The sequence below is a fragment of the Condylura cristata genome, unplaced genomic scaffold (genome assembly GCF_000260355.1).
Source record: "Condylura cristata isolate star-nosed mole 26May11 unplaced genomic scaffold, ConCri1.0 scaffold00014, whole genome shotgun sequence".
In the NCBI taxonomy this organism is placed as follows: domain Eukaryota; kingdom Metazoa; phylum Chordata; class Mammalia; order Eulipotyphla; family Talpidae; genus Condylura; species Condylura cristata.
The window spans coordinates 41,160,230-41,186,382 of record NW_004567115.1 but is presented as its reverse complement, the minus strand read 5'-3'; the positions used below and the strand labels follow the sequence as shown (position 1 = coordinate 41,186,382).

At 37.6% G+C, this 26,153-nt stretch overlaps 1 protein-coding gene across 1 annotated transcript in view; it reads right to left on the bottom strand.

Moving 5' to 3' along the window:
- PALLD (palladin, cytoskeletal associated protein) overlaps positions 1 to 25,568 on the bottom strand; it is a 319,952-nt gene extending 294,384 nt beyond the window's left edge. The window contains exon 1 of the mRNA XM_004682387.1: positions 24,655 to 25,568. Coding sequence (XP_004682444.1) covers positions 24,655 to 25,568 — 914 coding nt within the window. The remainder of the gene's footprint in view (positions 1 to 24,654) is intronic.
- Positions 25,569 to 26,153: the final 585 nt, after the last annotated feature.

The window sequence follows — 26,153 nt, the reverse complement described above, 5'->3', positions numbered from 1 at the left end:
CTGTGGTGAAACCTCTCGCCGCCCCTGAGCCTCTGGCCTGTACCCCAGTTCTGTATGCACAAATAAATAAATCTTTTAAAAAAAATAAAAAATAAATAAACTGTTATAAAAATAATTTTTAAAAAAGTAGAGAAAAGCAGAGGGAATGCTGGTCTATCAAAATACACCTAATGTATGCTAAATTCATTTATTTATCCAACAAATTTTTATTCAGTCAACATAACGAGAATAATCCCTTCAGGGAGCTTGTTTTCTTTCTAAAAAGAATAGATTTCTTTCCAAAGATGCTAATGTTACTGATAAGAGCAAAAAGTGTGAGACTATCAAAAATATCAGTCTGAAATTTGGTATTTATTAGGACAAAACAACTGAAAGGTTAGAGGGAGCCTATGAAGTCTGTGCAGATCTTTCTCTAAATTAGCTGGGTGCAGGAAGTTTCCTTTCAGATAATGACTCAGGCTCTTGGGACAGGGTGTAATTGGTTCTGTATATAATAATTGCTAACATGAATGCTTTCACTGACCTCATCTACCTCAGTGTGGTGGTGGAGATGCCTACTCCTTGTAATAGTGGTAGAGGTAAAGTAAGAAAACTTCCTGAAATCAAACATGTTTCCTACATTAAACTGGACATTCCATTTGATTGATAGTATCTCTATCCTAGTTAATCCAACAAAATTCAACTACCATTCCTAGATAACAGAGAGAAGATTTAAGTGAAAAGAGAAGAGGAGAAGAAAGAGGATTTATACAATATATACTATAAATTAGTGATCCTAATCACTTTTTATTTATTAAATCATGTATTCCTTTCAACGATATCATCATCTCCATTTTACAAATGAGGAAAATGGGGCCAGAAGAGACAAGTATTACCTCTTTGGAAATGGTGGAGTAAATTGAGACCTAACTGATTGGCTTTAGAAGCTGTGCTCTTAAGTACTAGGTTATACTTTCTCTTAAAAGTAGAGGTAGTGGGCCCTCCCTGATGGTACAGTGTGTTAAAGCACAGCATTAAGAAGCTAAAGCCACTTCCTCATGAGTTGGATCCCCAGACCCAGAGGTGATCCACATGGCGTGGCAGATTTCTCCTGACCTGCCTGCTACTCCCCTCAGCAGTGTACTTTGTCAGTCGGCCTGTTCTGCTCCCAACTCTGTCTCTGATGAATCCTCTCACCACCCCGTACCCCATTCTGTATGCATAAATAAATAAATCTTTAAAAAAATTATTTTTTAAAAAAGTAGATGTAGTTCTGATACACACGGATTTAAAATCTAATGAAGCCACACAATTATCTTAATAACACTTGTCCCTTGTACAATGTGCAGTATATATTTGCCAGCTCTGACACAGTGGAAAACTCAAGTAAACTTTTACTCCATCCCAATTTACCTGTTAATCAGAAGTCTTACTGATAACATAGTCCATTAACATATATATTTTATTTATTATTCATTAGGTATAAGTGGGTCATTCTAAGGTCATTATCTCATTGTCTTCATGTTGAGTAGGCCAAGGAAGAGGAGGTAGAGGAGGGGACCCCCTGTCCATTGGCAGAAGTCGAGGAGGTTTAAGGGAAGGCAGAGAGCCTGGTATACTCATACAACTTTATGGAAATATAGTAATAATAGTTTCTGTCCTATTTTCTTGCTTTTTCATTTCTCCAAAACTGTTTGTATATGGTATCAATCCCTCCACCTTTTACAGTAATTTCAATGCATATTATAGAAGGGTTCATGTCTTACAGGAAGGCAGAGCAGTTTTGAATAACTGGAATCCCTCTGTCAGAATGTCTAGTATCAGTTTAACTTTGGGTATTTCCTCCTTCTGTGTCTTTTTTTCATCTTCTGGCACAGGTTTGGAAGCACTCCATTCTATTAAGTCTTTCCTGTTAATTCCTCTGGTATGGTGTCTATTGGTGTGTAAGCAGAACGCACAGTTCAAACCCAGGTTGTTGAAGGGTCACTGTGTGTAGAAGAAGATGGATAAATAGTTATGTGGTGTTAAGGCAAGTAGTTCAAATAGTTGAGTGAGTCAAGACTTAATGAAAATGGAGCCTTGCTTCAGACCCTGACAGAAGCTGAGGGAAGCTGCATTTCAGCTGTCTGATTTCGTTCGTGTGTTCAGGGTACTTTGAAATCATCACCATATTTATAAAGAACACAAAATCTTTTTATTATTTCATGAAAATGTAAAAAATCTTATTTGATATGAAAAAGAAGCCTCAGAGGTATTACTATCTCTGAGGAAAATTTACTATTCGCTGTTGCTACTAAGTTCCAACATTGTGGCCAGAGTTCTTGGCCATGATGCAAGGTGGGGAAGATGTGAAAGATTCTTACTCAGACCTGCTGGCAGCTTGTGCTTTCATGTAAACAATAAATAAAAAGAACTAGTTTTATATAAAAGGCCATGGAATTTGTTTCTTGATTTATAGAAACTCTTGGATTGTGTCTGATGCAAAGTGTCAGGTTAGGTTAAAGATGAGTGTCCCAGCAAGAGCATTTAACAAATTGCCACAGAATTCCATGCCTCTAGAAACTTACCAACCTTGGCTAAAAGGAGATAAGTTAATAAGGAAATATGAATTCTATTTGGTATACAGGCACAGACTACAGAACCAGACTGCTTGGGCTGAAGTTCTGGACTATCATTCATTACCTACTCTCCCTGTGTCTCAGATTTTTTGCTTGTAAAATATGGATTAGTGTAATATAAGGGATCTCTGTGTGTGTGCATATGCGCGCGTGTGATGACTCACCGAAATTCTTAAAATACGATCACGAGAATTTGAGAATACAGTAATGTTTTGGGATATGTTAGATGTTATATTCACCACCATTTCCTTCCTTATCTCTGCAACTAAAATGTCAGTTCAAGAAGGCAGGCTTTTTGTCCGTTTTATTCACTGCTATAGTCCAGGCACTCTGAACAGTGTCTATACAGAACAAAGTGTCTGTTGATTGGCAAGGTGACTTTTCAACTTTTTTTTCTTTGCAGCAAATAAGTTACATCACCAATGATTACATTTCTTTAAAGACTGTATCTACTATAATACATTTGAGAATAAATGAAATAAAAATCCAATTCTCAGATATTTTTAGTTTATGACAAAACTTGTATCACAACCAGTAGAGGACATGTTTAGAGGGTAGGAGGATGGATTTGTTATTGGAAATGCTGTCCTTTAAACAATGAGCATATGGCAGAAAAGCAAAAATAAATAAGGCCCCAATAACAGAAATGGGTGAAGATGCAATGCAGTTACCTCTTAATATTTATTTCAGTCATGAGTGTTGCTGAATCAAGGAGTAAACTACTTAGTTCATTGAATCCTTAGTTACAGTGAACCAATATTCATCTGCTTAACCACTGTTGTGTGTTTGTGCCACATCTTCCACTGCTTTTTTTTTAAAGTATACATTTCACTGAAATGCACTGAACTCCTTAGTGGGGAGACTGTGCAATCAACTTTGCCCCCAGGGAACTTGGAGACACACTGCAGTCTCCAAGATAAGTCAGCCACATAGTGGAGATCTATAGTCCGTTCATAAAAATGTAATGGGAGATGAAGGCCGGGGTGGGGAAACAATGCCAAATAAAAACTCCAGCTCCCTGCAGTTAATTCAATAATATTATGGTGCAAAATGGCTCTTTATCATTCCAGCAATAAATTATTTTTTTCTCCCAGGGAGGGACAAAGAATCACTGAAGATATAGGTGAAGATAAAACACAAAGTTCATTGAGCTGGCAAGGATTTTCTTGTCATCTTTCAATGCTAATAAGCAATGAAAAGGTAAAACAAGAGGACACAAAGAGAAAAAAGAATATAAAACATGCACAAAGCACACATTCTGTACTTTCTGTCAAAAATGCACTAAGTAAGGACTAAAATTATCTTAAATAGTTTTTGACTCTTTAGCAGGAACTCAAGCTCTTGTTTAAGTGACATGAAGTCGCCACTATTCAACAGGGTCCTTGACTCCCTAAGTCCCTTTCAGGATGAAGGCATCATTAGGGCAGTCTCTAAGAACTTGAAGAATGTGAAGTTCTTTCTACAGTTTTGTGTGTTAGAAGCAGAAAAGGAAGCCTAGAGAAAGACAAGATGACTATAACAGACACAAATCACACTTAATCACCCACTCACATAATGTGAAAGCCTTTTCTGATCTTTTAAGCTTGCTTGTAATTTATCTTTGGAGGCTTCGTCTGTGAAAATGAAAAGCGGAGAAGGAACCTGATAGGAGCAGCCCCTTAAGGTCAGTAACTGGAAAAGCTTCATGGAAACCAGCTAAAGCTGCTAAGAGAAAGTCATAAGGGCTCATATTCCCGCTCCAGGACTGGAATGCCCGGTTCCAGTCCTAATGCAGGTGGTCACGGCTAGTGATCACTTGTAGCTTCAGGTGCTGTTAGGGTTCTTAGGCTGCAATCTGACAAATCAGACTACATACAGCTGTGTTTTAGTTCAGGGGCTTCAACAGGAAATCAACAAAGATGACGAAGGTAATTTGAAGTCATTTGGTGATAAGCCTGAGCCCACATTTTATAGATAGTAGCAATGAAAAGAAATCCTGAGGTTTACCAGTGAATTCTAAATAAACTGGAACAGTAGAACAACGTGACTTGGTTCACTTTTAGTTAACACACTGGAAAAGTAAATTTCTGTGAACCTCGGTTGTCTTCCTTTATAAAATGGGATAGTCCTGCTGTGCTGAAGCGAAAGGAAACAATGGATTCTATTAAAATTCAGCCCCATGGGAGATCCTATATCTCTAAAACACAAAAATGATGTAAACCAGCATTAACTCAATTTCAAAAAGTAAGACATTTGTCTGTACAAAAGGAATAGTCAGTGAGCGGCTGACAATTGGGAATATGTTGTAACATAGATAATTAACAAAGAACTAAACCTCTTAATGTATAAAGGACTAAAAGTTAATAAAATGCATTGGGAAGTGGGAAATAAGTACTTTATATGCAATGTGGTTCACTTTTTATTATATTTTCTTTTGGTAATAATATACTTACTTAAGTATATTAATAATATAATAAGTATAATAATATGCATACTTAAGTGTGCATATACTTATATACACTTATTGCAAAAAAAGATTATTTCTATACAAGAAAGAAAATACATTTTCTAGTTACAAATGACTAAAGAGATTTACCTCTAGTTGTAAAAAATTTTTAAAAAGGTCATTCACATATAGTAGGTACTCAAAATGCTTACAAGATAAATCCTAAATTATAACTCTGGAAGCTAACTTTCTTACATATTATCAGTTTACCTTTGGCTTAGGAAATACCTTCTTTTCATCCATAAAAGTAATTTCTCCTTGTAGGGTGGGGGAAGAACTAGATGCTAAACAAGGTGAACATGAAATCCCAGCACCCAAATTTGGAAGACTGTTGGGAAAACAGAGAGCACCTTTACAGTAGGAAAGATTTTTTTCACTTAAAACTGGAATTATTCCCAAAGTATTCCCAGTTTAATTTGAAACTCAGTCGGAAACCAGGATTAATTTTAGGTTTAACATTGGATGCTACCCTTTGCACTGGAGCGTGGACTGCACAGCAGCAGCATGACTACAGCAAGAGCTGAAACATGGGTAATTTAGAAAACTCCCTAGGACTAAGCTAATCTAATTTTATATTTTATTTAAATTTTAAAGGAAATTTAGTCTGAATTTGGAATGTCACCACTCTCAGCAAGGTCTCATTCTATTATTTTCGATTCTTTTTACATGCTTCCTTTTTCATTTTAAAGGCAGTCTTCAAAACTTATTCTAAATTTAAAATGTATCTTAAAATATTTTTATGATATTGCAGATAGAAAAAAAAGGTGTCATTAATCAACATCAGAATAATTGACTGGATTTATACTTCAATCACAAGGTACAATTTATAATTATATATATTGTCAATAAACAGTTTCATTTTGCTTCAACTCATATTTTTTTCTTTAGTCTATTTAATACCTTAGTTGCTAAAGCAAACACTCCAGTATTAACTTATAGTGTCTATATATTAGAACAATTCAAATAAAAACACAGCTTGTTTTGGTATTGCCGCTCCTGTGTATTAAAATAGGGAAAGGATCCAAGAATATAACTATCTCACAGAACTCTCTTGAATGGCTATTCTCACTTTAAGGGGGAAAGAGTCCAATTTATGACTATAGTAACAGGTTAAGCGTGAATGTGGCAATAGGTATAAATTAAGTTGAACTGGTTTTAAAGAAAATAAACTTTTCCTTCCCATGAACCTTCACCCATTTTGAAGCTTTGAAATATTTAGATAAAATTTTCTCTCTCATATTCATCTGCCTTTGTAGTCTGACTTTGAGCCAGAATTTGAAGCAGACATACTGGGCTCTTGCGAAAAAGCCTGTTCCCACAAGATTGCCAGCCAAATTTTGCAGACTCAAGATGTTTGGAGAGTTTGGGTAATCATCACGATTTTTGGACGCTTCTCTGAGGTAAACGTAAATGCCAAACCTTGAGGGTCTCATTATTAGTGTAAGTATGATTCAATATGAGGTATTTCTCTTCTTGGCGGCCTAATATAATTATAAGGTTTCTTAAATGAAATTTAATTGGAAATACAAAGTAAGACATGTTAATTTATAAAGCTTAACTACTTGCCGCAGTATACCAAATGAGCGACAAATTAACAGATTCTTAGAACTAAGTGAGAATTGTGCAGATTATTTGTTCCAATCTTTTAAAAAGATTTTAGTTTTTATTGATAGATTAAAACGTGTTGTTTTGTCATAATTCACACTTTGAAGGGCTATTGGTGAAGGGTATTTTTTTGGTGCCTGTACTATTCTTTTGGTACTGTTCTGTAGTCTTCACCTAAACTACATAGTAAAAATTCTAAAGCTTTCTTTCCTTTTAAAAAATGTCTTCCTGGAATAAAGACAATTTATAAATGCTCAAGTCTAGGAAACTTTTTCAATGTTAAAATATTTTAAAAGGTCACACAAGGGAGGGAATAATAGGAGAAGTGAAAAGGATGGGCACCATAAAGCCTGAAATGTCAAGAAAGATTTATCCCAAATGGGGGAAAAACTTTTTAGAGTTCATTGCAATTTGAGAAAACAGTCTTTGAGGGCATGGCACATAATTTCCTTTCATTCTGTTTTGCTGAAAGGGCACAGGAATCCACCTGGCCAAGGGACAGACTGAAGTAGAGATCAGAAGTCAGGGATCTTTTATGAAAGCTCTGGGTAGCGGAAAGTCTATGGTAATTCAATCACTAAAACTAACACAAAAAGCAGAAAACTTCTAATCTTAAGAAAAGATTCAGGATAGTTCCACTTATCTCCTTTTTATTAAGACAACTAAAGAATGACTGACAAGTTACAATTTATTAAGTGAGGTCTCTAGCTGGCATCTAGGAGCTTAAAGTTATTTAAATCTTGTTGTAAATTATACCCCATGTTGCTTATGTGATTATTTATGTGCTGATGTCATAGCTGGGTTTTCGGTGCAGAAAGAATGTGCATGTGTGTGCTAAATTCCTGCTTTTGCTCAGTTACCTCCTGTAAGTCTAGTATTTGAACATTTGCCATATGCATAATCACCTTCTTTTGCTTTAATGTTAAAAGTTTCAATTTATTATTTTGTCATTTTAAATATAGATAGAAAGATCTAAACAAGACATGGAAAAAAATTATCAGATATGTGAAGAGGTAACTATAAAAACCTTGTGTTTGCCTAAACTTGCTGAGTTTCTCAATTAGGGGAGGGCCTGGTATTCAGATGGTTTAATTCTCATGGTGCCGTCTCCAGTATTTCAAGATGTTTAACACTAAATGCCACAAACATTTTTTGTCCACTGTGATACCCCACAGTGGGCTCACCCTGTATATTTCCAGCTGTCCTTGGAGAGTGGTGCAGGCATGCACATTCTAGCGCATTCCCCCGACTCCTTGCCATCACCGTGGTAAGAGACCCACTGGTCTGGGATATGGAGGTGTAATTCTCTGAATCTCAATTATTATAGAAAATCCAAAGCAACTCTAATAGTAAGAGAATCCAATTACAAATCAAGAACCCAAATTCTAAGTTTGATAATACATCTTTCAGTATCAGGCTCCTTAAACAGCTTAAGCTTCACTTTTCCCTTCTATTAAATGGTAGTAAATGTTGTCTATTTTAGAAATTCTTATGTAAACTGAGAGATCTTATATACGTTACAGAGTTCTGAAAAGTAGACAATATGAAGAAATAATATTATGACTAGTCCTCAGTAGTTAACTGTCTTTGGGTAATGTTGAAGATGGCAATCAATTAGCATGTTTTAAATACTGTTCTAGGAGTTGTAGAGAATAAGAGAATAAGCCATAAAGAGAAGAGCTGTGCCCAGAGGGGAAAATAAACTCTATGTGGTCAAAAAGATAATAATCCAAAAGTAGTAATGTTCAGAAACAGGCACGTGATGTTAGCAGTATGTATTCAAAAGGTTTAGGAGAGAGACTGTGTTCAACAGAGAATGTGAAAAGCTAAAACTTGTGAAGGAACCACCCTTTCTATTACACTACATGAGAGGCAGGTTCTTTCTCATCATACACATTAGAAAAGTATCAATCTTCTCCATATGGATATTTTATTGATCATAGTCTTGGGGATATAAATGATTAAAACTTTCTTCTCTGGGAAGTGTTATCAGATGATACCCTTAAATAAGGTGGGGGGGTGGTACAAGAAAAGAAGCATGTTTGTCTCCACTACAGACAGCAGCAGTGTCCTCTGACTGACTCTCAGCCAAACACGTGTGCTGCGGGTGTCCTTGTGTTCCCTGGCCTTCCTCTGACTCGGGCTTGTTCCTGTTGGCTTTGGTCCTTGTGCCCTGGCACTGGTCCCAGTCTTCTTCTTGGACCTGGCACTCCTGGATATGAAGTTGACCTCAGTTGGGGCCCTGGGAAGCCACCCCTGAGGGGCTGATTCTTTGGCATAGGGTTTCCTCTGGAAACCAAATTAACATGCAACCTGGAAAAAGACTTCCTACCCTTGTCTTGAGTAAGATATTAAAAGCCTTTCAAAAATAAAGAGATGGCCATGTTAGAACTTGGCAAGCTATTGAATATATGATTTTTGACCATTTATATACTTATTAACTGACTTCTCTTCCCTCAGTGGCCTTAAGTGCAGAGCCAGTCATCGGGCTTTGTCTCTTGTCAGCTCATCCTGTGGCCCAGCTGTGTCTATATCTGCATGAAAACTCACAAACTCCAACCTGCATTTCAGACCACAGACAAGACCTTTCACATGAATGCTCTACCCATAGCTCAGACTCCAAATAAACATACCACCAACTTTCCTCTAACATCTAAATATTACACATCTCTTCATCCTTTGATCTTTTCTTTCTGAATGGCATAATCTTTGATCTAGTCATTCAGGATAGGAATTTTAGGAATGAGTTTTATTGCTTATTTCTCTTTTATTCTTAATTTCAAAACTCCCCAAATTACTTAAAACATTTTCAAAATGTTTGATGAATCTGGCCTTTCCTGTCTACTGCAGCAGTATTTTTCTCCCTGTTTCTTGCTGGCAACTATATAAATTATAATTCAATTAAAATTGAGTTAACAACCTCTAGTCTCTTTCCCTGGCAATTAATTCTATTCACTGCTGCCAGAGTTAATGTTTTCACTTAAAATAATTTAATTATAAATGTAATAAAAGATCATTGTAAAAATTACAACAGCAGGGTAGAAAGGAAAAAGGGAGTCTTTGTCTCTACTTCGCTGAGCTCCCAAAGGTTCCACATACATTTGGTCTCCCAGACATCATTTCAAAACATATGTGCACAAAAATGACTTGTGTGATTGTCCTCAAGGAGTGGCTACTTGTGGTGAAATGTCAGGTGTTTGTTCATTTTGGATAACCAATTTTGATTCTTTGTGAGATCAGATTTCATCAACAGTTCTATGTCTTTAACATTTATTCTGTCCAGAGAAAATGTTTAACTAAAAGTGCCTGTAGTTCTTTAACAAAGACTTATTTTCTTCTATTTCTTTCAATGATTTCCTTCCCTTCCATCATCTGTTTTCTCCTTGTGGATTATCTTCAAATTTCTATCCTTTCAAATAGAAGCGAATCACTGAGTCCCCCAATTTTATACACCAATTTCCTTCTCTCTCTTTCATGTATCAAGTAAATCTCTTTCCTATAAGTTACCACAAGTACTAAATTATTTTTCTTTTTTTCATGCCTTAAATTAGAAATACGTAAATAGGTGGAGGATATTCTTAATATATGATTTATAGTTTGTACAAGAATTTCTTCTAGAGAGAATTTGTTGGAACTATCTAGCTGTGATCTGATGCCAAAACATCAGAGGAGGGGGATGCTGTCATGTCAGTTAGAGAGGAAAGATAATTTAAAGTTTCCTCTGCACTTTAAAAGTTTCCTCTGCACTCTAAGAGAAAGTGGAGGTAGATTGGGGAGAGAGGTGAGAGCAAGGCAAGGAGAATCAGGAATCACATCAAAATTCATCAAACAAATCTGGTGAAACCGCAAGGTACTATGGTGGTTATGGGTGCTTACTGGTGAACATCAATGTCTTAAAAGTGCATTGAGCTCCCCAGCTTATCTGCCCCTTTAGCTCATATTGTGTTCTTGTGATTTCTTATCTCTCCTCTGTCTCTTTTCACATCATTTTCTGTCAAGTTTATTTGACTTATAAATGTGAATGAAAATTTTTCAAAAGTGGAACTTAATGAGAAGCTGACTGACATAGCAGCATCCCTTCCTCTGATGTTTTTGCATCATATCACAGCTAGATAGTTCCAACAGAATTCTCTCTAGGAGAAATTCTTGTGCAAATTGTAAATCATATTTTTAGAATATCCTCCACCTATTTACATATTTCTAATTTAAGGCATGAAAAAAAGAAAAATAATTTAGTACTGTGGTAACTTATGGGAGAGAGATTTACTTGATACATGAAAGAGAGAGAAGTAGATTGGTGTATGAAATACATTGAACAGATGTATTGAACAGATACATTGAACAGACACATTGAACATATCTGCCTGTTCTGTCCTCCACTCTGTCTCTGGTGAATCCTCTCACCTCTGCACCTCTGACCTGTACTCAGTTCTTGCATGCATAAAAAAATAAATCTTAAAAAAAATTTATGGATATAACAGTGGCTTACAACATTTTATTGGTTTCAGGTGTACTGCATCATAATTTGATATGGTCACCTCCAAAAATATAGTTTCTGTTCATTATCTTACAAATAACATTTTTTTATTCTGTTTTCCCCTTCCTCTTCCCTTCTGATAATCTCAATTTTTTGTCTATTCACATTTATTTAGTCAGGTTTTCATTTGGAAAACTAACATGGCAATACTCATTAATTTTGGAATTATGTGATTTTAGAATGCACCTGTTTCACTTGACTTTGCAGTTGTCTTCTACTAGTCCCATGAGACTTCCCATGAAAGAAACTGGGATTGAATTAGATCTAGGGAGTTTTTCAAAATGTGCTATCCCCAAGAATGTTTTTTATAGTAAATGGTTGCTATCAGGTTTTAATGCAACAGCAACAAGCTAAATGTAGCAATTAGGTGAGGAGAGATGCAACCTCGCTTTCCACCACATCTTGCTGATGCAATTCAGCGGGAATCTGAGGACATGTGCTCACCTTCACTGTGCTTTTTCAATGCTCCGCTGTCCTCTGGCTCCCACCTCTGCGCATGCCCTGCTGCAGTTTACCCGAATGAAGAAGGAAATCAAACTTTGAAGGACAGAGACAGCTCTCAAAGGTCCTCTGATCTCCATACATTGCCATTCGCCTGGACTCTCCTTTCTACCTCCATGTGCCTCTAACTCACATTCTAAGATGATTACACCACTTTGGCCCCCCTCAGTTCCTGATATCCTGTGTCCTGCACTCTAATTAGAGTTTACTCAGTCCAGGATATTAGATGTGAGGAAAACAGTGCCTGACTCCAGAGGTGGTAGCTAGTTTTCAATAGACTAGTAAGTGCAAGAAAATTATAAATCATTATTTTTTATATCACTAATTTTTGGAGTGATCTTTGTCACCAATTAAGCAAATAAATCACCACTTCACACACATAAACCGTCAATGATTAGAAGTCTGCCACATAGTAACACCAGCTATACCCCTGAACTGGAAATCCTTGGGTGATTTACTCTGAGTCTCAGCTTCCTCATATAAAAAGTGTTGAAGAGCTCACCCTCCAGAGTTCTTAGAAGGATTAAATGGGAGAACAAATATAATGCCAGGCACATATAATGTCCAATTAAATGTTAATCATCAGTTTTTATCATTGAAATAGAATGTATAAATAAAAAAATTCCACTGATGACATAGTATGTGTTTTAATATAAATGTGATCTCCGTACCTAGTTACAAAATTGAAGTTTACTTTAAATGCCTAAAAACAATGAGAAGTAAAAGGAAGAATGGGGCTGAAAAAAATCCTTTTCAGCCTAGTTATTTGCCCATGAATAATCCTGAATTTATGTTAGCAATTTTAGGATAAACCATTTCAGGAGTTGGTAAAGCTGAAATATCTGCTTTGCAAGAGTTATGGATCCTCTCTATGAGCAATCAGCTAGGAAGAGAGACTGCATTAAATCCCAGACAACACAGAGAGTATTTCATGAAAACATGAGATATAAAGGTAGTGTCAAGGTATAAGAAAACCACAAGAGAGAAAGCATCACTGAGTATAGTCCAAATAGTTACCACCCTAAAGACTAGAGGACCTGGAGAGGGAGCATCTTCATGAACACAGAGAGAGCATCAAGTGGCCTGGACATTCATTTAAAAGAGGACACCAAGGCTAACCCACAGGAAGGAAGGGAGGGGGCTAAGTTCCATGAATCCCTCTCCATCATTCCTTTGACCTACCAGGGCCCCCTGGTGTTGAACCCAACCAGAACCTGGAAAAAGTGTTGTTGTTCATACACACTAGCTTTCTAGGGCAAGGGAGTGAGTGGAGAAGAGTGAAAGAAGATGTAAAGGAACTGTAAATGATAAGCAGTCATGGATATACAGGGGACAAAATAGTCAAGAGTAGATGAATGGATCTTATTTAAATGTATTGTTATAGCCTTCATAGCAGCTTGGCCCTAAGAAACATGTGCAAGTTTCTGTTTTGACCCAGTAAGAGAGACTGTGAAGGTGCAGGGCAAGAAGGAAGCACTATCTTGTTTCTTCTATGCCTTTGCTCTAAGCCATAAAAGCAATCAAGAGCATCACTTTTTCCACTAATGACCTCGGTCCCTTCAGGATGGTGGTCATGTAAGGGTTGTGATGAGCAAACAAGTTTGTCCACACACAGCTGAGACAAATGTGTTAACCTCTGGTAACTACTTCCTGCTCTGCCTTTTCTCATTTCCTTCTGGGATATTTTCTGATGCCATTTGTTCCAAATCCTTTATCTTGCTACATTTGACTATCTTTTCTGCGCCTTTATTTGCCTCTCTGTAATTTTTTAACCTGTGACTTCAAATTTGCTTACTGACCTGATATTCTAAGACCCATTTACTGTATTTGGCTGACTACACATTGCCATACAGGTGAGGGTTAGAGAAAACACTCCACATGCCAAGAGCCTCTGGTAATTTCTAATACCCATCAACCATCTTCCCATGGGCATTAAGCAGAGGTGATTAGCACAGACACGGCATTATATCTGAATGCTGAAAGGCAAACTAAGTCATGTTTCTATACATCTACTTGATGCATAAGCTGGCTGACAGACAAAAGGAAGGGGAGGGCAAGAGAAGCATTACATCCAAGGAGAGAAAAAGCTGATTTGCAATGCGGATATGAGTGAGAGTTTGGATCACAATTTACTTTGTTTGGATGTGAGAAAATGTAATATTTTAACCCAAGCAAACTGTAATGAAAGACAGCTTTGGGTTGGGTTTAATCTTTTTCTGATTTGTCAAGATCTGAAATCCAGAAAACCATCAGAAGGGGAAGAGAAGGAACACAGGTATGACGGTTGAGGAAGACCCCCTGGAGCCAAGAACTGCTGAGAGCATCGAGAGTCTTCTGAATCATAGGTATCTATGAGCTGGTCTTGTGTTCTGACCAGCCATGTGAGTGCCTGAGGTGGGTGGGAAGCTAAATTCTGTGCTGGGAGGCAATGAGCTGTTCCACCCTCTTGTTAGAGAAGACACACCTTTAAATTCCAAACCATTTTACATAATGCAGTGGATAAATAAATATTAAGATTTTAAGATTTACAGATGAAAGGGATTGGGCAAGTATGAAATTTTTTAATTGGCAGCATGAGTATTACAGGTGTCTATTATATATAATACAGTGGCAGTAAAGTTATTGTGCCTCGCAGTGGGATAGACACACCTTGTTAATGAATTCATCATTCTACCTGTATTGACCTGTTAAGAATTGGAAATAAATACAATCCAAACACAACAGCTCTCATACTAGAGTGTCTCTGCTGATTGTTTCTCTGTAGAATGTCCCTGGTCTAAAGAGTGATGATGTCTCTAATTTGAAACAAAGGGAACATTTGTAGCATGTGTTCTAATCCCCTCCAGTTAAATTTTTCTTCAAATATTAGGACCTAACAAAGAAATGAAATGATCAAGATATTTTTGAAGCTGAGTGTGTACAACCAGGGAGCAGTATTTTCCAGTAAATGAATCTAACCCAAACCTGATGGTAAGATGGTGTTTTCCTAGAAAATCTCCGTGACTCCACATACAACCGCCCACCCCCACTGCTTCATAACACCGCATGGCCCCTGATGAATTTCACTCTGGACTCAGTTGCTTTGATGTGTCCATTAATGTTGAATGCTAGGATGGCACTCCTCTGACATACTGTCCAAAAGTCAATGTGATTTCCTCAGTATTGATATAGCCCTCTTAACAACTGCTGTCCAAATCATTCAAATAATTAATTACTAATAAAAATAAATTGCTGGGCCCTCCCTGGTGGCGCAGCGTGTTAAAGCACAGCACTAAGAAACTGAAGCCACTTCCGCATGAGTTCGACACCCGCCTGCCCGGGAGGAGATCCACATGGCATGGCAGACCCATCCTGACCCACCCACTGCTCTCCTCAGCAGTGTGCTTCGTCAATCTGCCTGTTCTGCTCCTCATTCTGTCTCTGGTGAATCCTCTCACCCTCCGTATCTCTGGTCTGCACCCCAGTTCTGTACGAAAAAATAAATCTTTTTTTTTTAATGCCTCATTATATTGCATTTTACAAACCTCTTTAACAGAAAAATTTCACTAGAAATCAATGGAGCCCTTCCCTGGTGGCACAATGGGTTAAAGAGCAGCACTGCAGCACTTCAGTGTTTGATCCTCTGCAGGAGATGATCTGCGTGGCATGGCCACCGGCTGCTCCCCTCAGCAGTGTACTTCATCCATATGCCTGTTCTGCTTCCCATTCTGTCTCTGGTGAATCTTTTCTCTGCCCCTACATTTCTTGCCTATACCTCAGTTCTGTGTGCATAAATAAATAAACAAGTAAAATCAATGGAACTAAAATGTTTTTAGTACAGATGAGTGATTTAGGATGATGTGGTAGATATACATATGGATCACTACTGAGCTGTAAAAAAAAAATGATGAACAAGTACTTAGGATGCTGGCTGAATGCTGCAATAAATTTCTGGTATTAACTTTCAACTCATTATGTGATGACAAGGTCCCTAGAGAAGTGACTAAGCCTAGCTAAGCTCTTAACCTTGATCAAATCCTCTTATTTGTGAATAATACCCTCTCCGTATTCTTCTTGAAGGAAACCTTGCTGGTCCATGTCATTCCCTCAGCATAATAAAATTCATATAGTGATGTGGAGAATTCTTTGACTATGGTGCTTTAAGGTCCAAAATGAAAAATATTTTCTGGCTCATCTCCATAAGTCCATTCTCTGCTATTACAATTGACTTATGATACCACCTATGATGGTACAAGTGATTCTGAAGATCTATCTTGCTTTTAAAGGAAGAACTAATTTTCCTCAAATGTGAGTCTTCTCCCAACCCCTCGTCTTCTCTTCCCTCTTCCTCTCTTACTCCTCCACTTCCTTCTTCCCCATCTCCTCCTTGGAGAAGACTTGTTTTCTATTTTTCCATTAGAAAATACTTGCCCAACTCTAACAATCCAAACTCAAGCTGTTGTCTTAAAAAAAAATCCTTATTCCCTAGGGTTATGTTGTCTGGCCCACATGTGGATTATATAATCTGTTATTGGAAATTTGTTTCTGTGGCCTAATTTACCATATGCTGTTATATAGAACCAGACTTCACTGTTAGAACTGAAAAACAAGAGAACAGAATTAGTTTCCCCTTGTAATTAGCAATTTTTCTGCTAATTAGGAAAGACTTTGGATTGTGTTTCTCTATCAGTACTCAGGTGACCAGCAGTTTAATTCTTTTCAAGTAGATCTTAAACATGAGATCTTTCTTCATTCAATAAATTAAAAATTAATAAGAAACAATCATTTCTATTACTTCATATCTTTTGAACATACCAAACGGTGGATTTTTGCATCCTGGTCAACACAGTAAGCAGTATCAAGTTTCAGACATAATTATATTTGCTACAGTTGTATTTATAAAGCAACTCCTCTAACCATCAAAAGAATGCAATGTCTAAGTGGAGTTGTTGAATTGCTGTAATTATGCCTAAACAGATTCAGTGATCCATGATGCAGTGCAGCCCTGAGGCAAGTGAAGAAACATGTCAAGAAGTATTTTAAATAACTCTAGAAAAGACTGGAGGTTGAGATTTGAGAAAAGATTTGGAGAATTTTCACTGTGAAAATATCAAAATATTAGAGACAAATTCTTTCCAAACAACTTGTGCATGGTAGTTTGCATAACAGAAAATTAAACCTCCAAAAGGCACATTTTTTTCCTTTTGAAAGCTTTGCTGTATGGTAGAATACTTAACAGGGAGAAAATACAAAATCTAAGCTAATTTATCTAACTGGAGGAAAAGCCTACATTTGTTACTCAAATTATGTTTAGAGTTTTCTTCCTGCTGAAATTATTGAAATACAAAAATAGGGAGTGGCTATGGTGTGGGGGAACTACTTTCAATTGGCCTTAGAAAATATTTAATAAGGGACCATGAAGTAAACTCAGGGAAATTGCTAAACAGTTTATAAAGCAGCAAGAAAACAATAGTCAAAGAGATTTGATGTTTTGGAAGGCTTGCCAAGTTGACAGTAACCCACAGTAAGGGTGACCTTCACAGCTTTGAGGTTTAAAAAGAGAGGATGGGGAGATAATTAGTTGTAGGAGGGAGGCACAAAGATTGAAAGCAACCACTTTCCTTGGCTTTGATCCCATCCCCTACAGCAGTGAAGGAACAGAAGGCCAAGTGAGGTGAAAGTTTCTAGAAAATGACAGTATTCAGTGACCTGGGAAATGTACCCCCCTATTCCAAATACAGCTTAGGTGATGATTCTGACATCCAAAGCCCAGTGAAATTCTGACTCACTGTCCCACTGAAAGAAAAAAACCTTTCAAGATTTACTATACTTTATATATTAGTCATTTAGCCTGTAATTTTGAAGTGTTTCCTGTCCTTAAGTGCATTGTGAATTCTTAGCAATATGAACAACAATTATGGTATAAAGATTTTAAAGAAAGGAAACAGATTCAAAGGGTTTGAGAAAGTAGAGCAGAGGGGGTTTATATAAAATCAATGACAATGAAGTAAATATGTTAATATCTAATATAGCAAATATAAAAATACTTAGTATTACTCTGTGCCTGCACAACTCTTAATGTTGTGTTAACTAACTTAATGCACTCAACAATGCTAGAGATAGGTACTTTTAATTCTTCCCATTATTTAGAAAGACTAAATAATTTGATGTGATAGTCAAAAGTTACACTCTTGCTCCAGACTTCATATGAAAGTTTTCTGATGTTTGTCATGCCAGTATACATACATATTCTATGCACGAGCATATCTTAAATTCTAAATTATCTGTGACAGCTTTTTTTCCATGGGAAATTTTATACATATATATTTTATTCACCGGTTTTCTTATGGAATCGAGGAACTAGGTAATTAAGATGTAAACTAAAATGATGGAATCAATTATTTAGAATAGAAACTAATGTCTACTTTGATAATGGCTACTTTATGACTAGGTATCAATTACTGATAAAATCAATTCAAATGTCTGACTACAGTAATACCCTACATTTGCCTTAATTAGCAAGCTTGCCTCTTTATTCATCGAGTATCAGTATGAAAAATGTTTTACACAGTGGAATGGGCCTCTCACAGCATATGGTATCTTGGGTTGACCAGGAAAATGTGATAAACTCAGCTGCATCCACTCTGTAATGTTGAAAGCACTAAACAAAAAGGTCACAAAATAGTAGCAATATTTTCTGAGCTCAATGATACTGAGTTTATTCCACTCACTCACTGGTGTACAGAAACAGGTTTGAAATTCTTGTTTATAATGTCTTTTGGCAGTAAAAGTTTTGTAGAAGTATAGCTAATATTTCAAGTAAGAATTATGAGTCAAGTAGATCCTGTACGGGAACAGAGGTTGAGAAGGAATGGAAAGGATAGGAAAGAGTACAAAATAGCATGATAGACCATAATCCTATAATTTATTAACTCCAGAAATTATCTGGATATAAGGGTATATCTTCATTTCGGTGCAAGTAAAGGTATCTTTCTTTTTCTGGGTCTTTTTGGTTTCTAGTTCTAAGGCAATTACATGTCTAGGGAACTTTTTGGGTACTAAGTATAAAAGATGTCGATTTTCAATGTAATGCACATACAGAAAGAAAAGATTTAAAGGAAATAATAAAATAATGGGGTGATGTAAAGTGGTCAGACTATGGAATATTTTTTTAAAGATTTACTTTATTTATGCACATAGAACAGGGGTCTGGGCCACAGCTGGGGGTTGTGGTGAGAGGATTCAAGAGACAGAGTGGGGAGCTGAACAGGCAGATCTCCTGAAATCCACTGCTGAAGGGAGTAGTGGGGGAGACAAGTAAGGTCTACTGCATAATGTGGGTCAGCTCCCTGGATGGAAGTGAACTCCGACTTCAGTGTCTGCTTTTTATAGTGCAGAATTGCAGGATGGTTTGGATGTGAGAAAAAGAGGTGTTGAGAATAACTCTTTTTTTTTTTTACTTGAAAAGTTGAAAAGAGGATTGTCATTTGTTGACATGGAGATTTGGAAAGAAAAAGTTTAGGGGGCAAGAAGAACCAGAAATTTAGCTTTAGAAATATTACATTGATAGCTGCCCATGTAGAGCTATGTCAAGTAGATAACTGGGTATTACATAAAATTTAATATAGGTACATCTTCCATTTTTATTGTGCATCACAAAATTGTGCCCCAAATGGTGCCTTTTCACATTTTATGTTGCAGTACTAATACATATACTGTCAAGCTTTTCATACTGATAATCTGAATGTACTATCTGATGTCTCATTTTGACAAAAACTTTATTTTTTAACTGTCATCTTTAACAAAAACAATACCCTTGGGCTCAGCCATCTGGACCCCATATATGCTTTACAAGCACTGCATATTCATAACCTACTGGCTGGTGATACTACTGCCACATTTCCCTAAACACAGCACTCAATAAAAGGGGTATCCTAGAGATTTACACTCTCATAAGAAAAGTGAGTAGAGGCTTATTTTTTTAAAGAGATATTAAAGACTTATTTATTTATGTATACAGAACTGGGGTACAGGCCAGAGGTGCAGGGGTGGGGAGAGGATTCACCAGTGACAGAGTGGGGAGCAGAACAGAGAGATGGATGAAGTACACTGCTGAGGAGAGCAGCGGGTGGGTTAGGAGAGGCTTGTGATTCCATGTGAATCACCTCTGGGCGGGGGATCGAACTCGCACTGAAGCAGCTGCGGCTAGCTTATAGTGCTGTGTCCTAACCCGTTGAGCCACCAGGGAGAGCCGAGATAAAAATTTCTATAGACAGTGTTGCATAAACTTGATACATCTAATCTTGTTTTGGTTTCTAAAGATGATCAAAGTCTTGTAAATGTAAATAACTGGAGACAGTAGAAGTGCTAGGTTTTGAATATAAATATAAACTTTGGTTTGTGTTTATGGCTTACTTTGCAATATTAAGTTATTGCACAAAAGAATAACCATAAACAGCTATGTTTCCCACCCCCATTCCTTATGTTTCTTTGTCCCTTCCCCTCCCTACTTCCTCTTAATCTCAACACCCTCAGAATGTTTGTTCATGTCCAGCAATTTTTGAAAGTATGTTTACACTTTGAATTATCTGCAGTTTTTATCATTCTTACTTTGCTACATTAAGTATTTTTCTAAATTCCCTATTTTGTTCAAAATAGCTAGACCTCATCTTTGTGGCTATTCCACAGTACGTATGAATCACATCTTTTTGATCCAGTCATCTATTGAAGGAAATTTATGCTGCTTCCATGTCCATGTAAATAACACTGTTGTGAATATTTTAGAAGGTATAGTTGCTTTTTTTTTTTTGGAGGGGGAGGTCATTGATGATGGTTTCATATTTGGTGACCATAAGCTCAGAGTTGGGATACTTGGATTACATGGTATTTCTATTTTAATTTTTTAAAGGTAAATCCAGTTCTGTCCTCATGGTTTTACCAGTTTTACATTCTCATCAACAGTGTAGTAGGGTTCATTTTTCTCCACATCCTCTCCAGCACTTGTTGGTTTGAAATAGGTCATTCTAATATGCATCTCACTAATTAGGAGTCATGTTTAACATGTTTTCATATGCCTTTTGGATATTCTCTTTAGTGAATTGCACCCCCCACCTGTTTTTTTTTTCTTTTTATATGTAGAAATGCATTATAGAATCTGTCAGGATATCATTTTCTCTAAAGATATTTGGAATGTGAAGCCAAGTATAGGAGATTTTAAAGTTGGCTGTTCTACTTATCTGCATTTCTGGAGCTTGTCTAAGCTTTGCACAACAAGATAAACAGCAATGACAGAGGCTAAATCTTCTCACAAATCACTGCACTATATGATTTGAATCAAGAGACCGTCCTGTGTTGAATTACTGTTTCTATGATTATTTTTTTGTTAGTAGGTAGATAATTTCACATCTTTCTATTTTTTTTATAATTAAATGGCTTAAAGCAGACAGTTGTCATAATAACATACTTTAAAAAGAGCAGAAAGTTAAAATATAAGGCTTCATTATTATAATACCAGAGAAAATTTTTTCTCTAATTCTTCGTGAATTTTTTGTCAACTCATGGCAGTTGAGGATGGGGAGAAAAGGGAAACTGATGAAAAAGGACCATTTCTTTATACCATGGTGAAAGTGCATTAGGATGCAATTAGAAAAAACATGGATTCTGCCTTTAATAATTAAATTATTACCAAATAACTAGAATGTAATATGAGTGGTATCTATATTACTTCCATAATTGTTAAAGATTATTTACCATCAACTTTTCTTTTTTGCTGAGGTTTTGTTGGAATTATGCAAGAACATAAGAGGAAAACAGAATTTTTCAGTCCTATTTGTGGTTGTAACTGATATTAGTGCCAGTTTTATTCGTGGGAGGGTGACGTCTATAAAGTAGAGATGCCTTGAATGACTGATCTGGCTTCTATCCTACTATTTCCATCAATCCTCCTCCCTTTAGTTGGGTCTATTTTATCTACATCTGTAAGTTTCATGAAGTCCAGGTTCCCAGACAAAGACCAAGTGGTTTCTATCTAGACCAAATTTAAGGAGCTTCAGGCCAACAGTTTAATAGCCCAGCCATGTCAGTGTAGCAATTTGTTTTCCTATCCAAGACACAGTACAAATTTAGTTACTAAAGGCCTGCCTCATTTAAACATATTTGAGCCTTTTGGACAGAAGTTTTGCCTTTTCCTTGACTAAAATCTGCAAGCATAGAATTTTCTCCCCATGTTTCCACACCCTGCATTTAGCGCTTGACACCTGCTGCCATATTTTTCTGTGAGGCATTCGTTTGAAGTAAATCTCAATCTTAACCATTGGGGACTGCAAATTTCTTACATCACCCCTCATTCTCCTGCTAGGACAGCTTATTTCTTAACACAAATATCTTTCGGATTACCTGTACTGATGCAATCTGAGCTAAGGTCAAAGACTCACCAGTACAGGGAATTCTGTTAAGATTTTCTTGCTTACACAAAACTTCTAAAGATTTTCCCCTTAGACTGTCCTTGGTGTCACATGGAAAAGCAATGTTGTAAAATTTTTGGTGTACCAGACAAGATCTTTACAACAGAAAGTAAAAAACTCAACACCTACACTCTTCCCATCTAAAAATCCCCGACGGGATAAAAAAATGACCAGCCAATTTAAGCAATGACAGATTCTCATTAAAGACTTCATTACTCCAGAGGGGCATAAGTTGTGATGGCTAAAGAACACCGGTCACCTCAGGCTTTGGTAGACTGAGAGATGACAAGAGAAAACTAGTGAAAATAATAATTCTGTAGCTACTAAATTAATGGCCCTTCCTCTTATAATAAGAAAAGAGGGAGAAGCATGATTTGATGGCCCTCAAAAAGTCAAATGCTTAAGTGAACTTTAACACCGTAATTATAGCTTGCTCATGAGAATTAATCCTCTGATTAAGTGGATTGAAAAAGTGGATGTACCTACTTGCCATAATAATACAGTTGAAAAGGGTCTATTGTGAAAGTAAATGCAAATGGAACCATATGTAGCTTAAAAACCTGTGGATCTGTTTTGAGTAAGTGTGAATGTATTTATTTATTTATTTGAATGTATGTTTACAAAATTATTTATTTGCAACATTAGTAGGTTAATAAAATAAATATAATCCAAAAGAAATACTCAATTTAACTTCTATCATAGGCAAAACAGTAAGAAAAATTCTGAAGAAAATATAAATGCAAATTTTAACATATTTTAAATGAACACTTTTACTGCCCCCTGCTGTTAGTTTCTAGATGAAACTTATCTAGATGAAATATAGTGGAATTACTGTAACCACTGACTCAAGGTGAATTAGCTGAAAATAAATGGTAGAAAAAAATCAATTCCCCACCTCTAATGGCACTTGTCAGTCAGTAAGTGCTAATGCTTACCTCATGTTTGTGAGTAAAGACTTGTCAAATCAAGAAATCGACTGCAAGGCAAGGGATGTAGGATGAGAAGTAAAGCTTCTGATTTGTGAAGAGCTAGGTTACTAAGAAAATACCATTGTTGCCCATTTTAGCAAATAATGTGTCATACTTAGTTTCATAATTTTGGATGTACTTTTTTATACTTACACAATTCAGGTAAAATTAGTTCATTAATAGAAACAAAATTTTAAAAATTAATGGTTAATTTTTTTTTCTCCTAGTATAATACTGACTGGAGATGTTATTTTCATTTTGATACATGAAATTAAGAATTGAGGAACAATAAAAATAATAAATATATTAATGCAGCAGTTAGTAGGTACATGGCGCTGTTTTCAAATTGAGACAAACATCTATTTCAGGTGTATAGCTTTATATTTCCACATCTGTGTATACTGCATAATTATTTCAAACAGCACTGAAGTCTATTATGAATATCCTAAATTCTATACACCGGCATCTACCTTCCTGTAACATCCATGAAAGGGACTCAAGGGCTTATCTAAAGAAAATCTATTCTTTTGTCATCAGCACATGGTAAGTTTACTGAGGAAAGGGAAAAAGTGAAAACAAATGCCTGCATAGCCACAGGTGGGTAGGAAATCTGCAGTTCTGAGAGAGATTAAGAAAGAGACTCTGGCATAGACACAAGCACACAATCTTAAAAGACAAGAACTGCCAAAGAAAGTCTGTATCTTCCCCTGCCTTTTCCCTCATATTTCATTTAATCATCTTAAAATAGAATGGGATAGGTTATGTTGTAATGTTCATTCTTTAGATGAAGAGGCTGACTCACAAAGTAATTTGATTAGGTGTTCATTTGTTAAAAGGTGGCACCCTGATGGGAAACCCTGCAGTGAAAGAGTAGCTGTTACAGCACTCACCTAAGTGTTACTACCAGTTTTTGCTCCAGCAGCTAGAGCCAGCGGATGACACACACAGCGGATGACACACACAGCACATCTGTAGCACCCAGTTTGGTTTCCCTTGGGTTACTAAAGTCCTTCCTTCTGCAGCCGCCTCACACGGAAGTTGTGTGGGTGTAGTATCTGAGTGTAATGTACTCCATGTTTCAGGCAGGATGTTCCACTCGGTGCTAATTTTGCAACACGTGCCATCCATCTCTGTACTCACTGACAACTTCTGGCTTTAGGAACTTTGGATCATCCACAGCAACTTACATTCAAAAGATGCACACACTTCTCAGAGCACTTTGAACAACTCAGTTGCCCCTTTGAGGTGTTCTGGGGCAGCTATTAACCGCAGAGCCCCACACAACAGGCCCCTGTGCTCCCCTACCTAAGTCAGGGCTAGTGACCACTGAAAGACCTGCCAGCACCACTGCAACCCCTCACACTCACGACTCTGACATGCCTTCGCCTTACAGATATTTGCAAACGCTACTACATACTCCAGCGGGCAAACTATAAGGAAGGAAATTTCTTCACCTCCAAAATTAAAGTGAAAATCTCAAATCACGACCAGTCATTTGATAGTCATTAAAATGTCTTACCTGACTCGAGGTGGTGGGTTTCCGGTGACTCTGCACTCCAAATAGACTCGACTTCCTTCCTCCACTTCTTGACTCCTCAGCTTCTGGATGAATCGAGGAGGTGAGAGAAGGTGAGATGTATTCTGGGGCTGTGGGTTTGAGATGCTGTTGTCTGGGGCGGCCACCTCCTGGCCAGCCAGGTAACCCAGCCCGGCCTCGGGGGGCTTGGCCTCGGCTTCCAGCTCCTGCTGGTCTTCCATGGGGCTCTGACTGGCTGAGGCGCTCATCAGGGCCGATGGATGATTGTGGGGAGACAGGTACCCGCTATCTGGGGAAGAGGACTCTCCATTGGGGCTTCTGTTTCTGGGCTTTGCTGCTTCTCTGAAGATGGATGTCAGCTCCTCGATGATATTAGCTGTCTTGTCACACAGCTCGCTCTGGGGACCTGCCTTCCCTGGAGAGGCGGGCTTAGGCTTCATGTTGGTGTCAGGAGTTTTTGCACCATGTTTCTCAGTCTTCCGGAGGCTCCGGATATAACTGGGGCTGGCCAGCAGCGGGGACTGGGCAGCTTTCCTCTTTGAAACAGGTGAAAGGAAACTCTCTGTTGGTTCTTGGGGCAGAGGCTGCTCCGGGCTTGGCCTGCTCCCCGAAGGCCCCCTTGTGGAGGTTGGCTCACTGGACTTAGTCTCCAGGTTGGAAGGATTTTCACAGAGGTTTCCAGGAGAGGTGTTGAAAATCTGCGAGATCTCCTTTTCTGAGTCACATTCTTCTGTCTCAGAGTCCACTATAGCCCTGCGCGCCAGGTCAAGACTCTTGTTTATCTCTTCCTGACTGAGAAAGGCAGATAGCTCGGGGAAGAAGTCAGCAGTCTTGCTTTCTTCCTGCATGTCTGATAAAGAATCGTAGAAGGAATCATGGGAGGAAGTCTCCGACATATTTGAGTGGTCCTTATCCACTCTGTCTGCTTTCAACAGGAAGGCCGGAGGCACTGGAAACCAGCTTTTGATTGCGTTCTGAAAATCAACAGATGAAATTGCCATTAGTCGCAATTATGTGTTATGCATTTATCACAAAGCTACAGCTCAAAAGTTGGGCGAAACATTAAGGAGGCTTTTGTTTTTTCCTTTTCTATACATTGGAAGAAACCGCCAGTGGACATGTGTTTATCACTTTGACATTTGCCTGTGAGGGAATATCCAATATCTCCCTAATGGAATCATTATCTCCAGCATGGAATCATTCTCGAGGCCGCCCTCAGCTCTGTAGGTGTGGCTGGCCTGGCTGGTGTCTCCAGCCTCCCGCCAGCGCACCTTTTCCCGCAGGATGTTCCTCTGTTCCATGAGCGTCTGTTATAGCGCTAATGAGGGGGAAAGCAATCTTGCCGACTGGCTGGGCCCACCGCAGGGGTGGAGGGTGAATGTTTTCTTCACGTCTGTGTGGCTTTTCTACAATGTTTCCTGCCACATTCTGAAGATGTGAATATGAGGTTTGTCCTCAGGCTCAAGGATGCCAGACGCGCA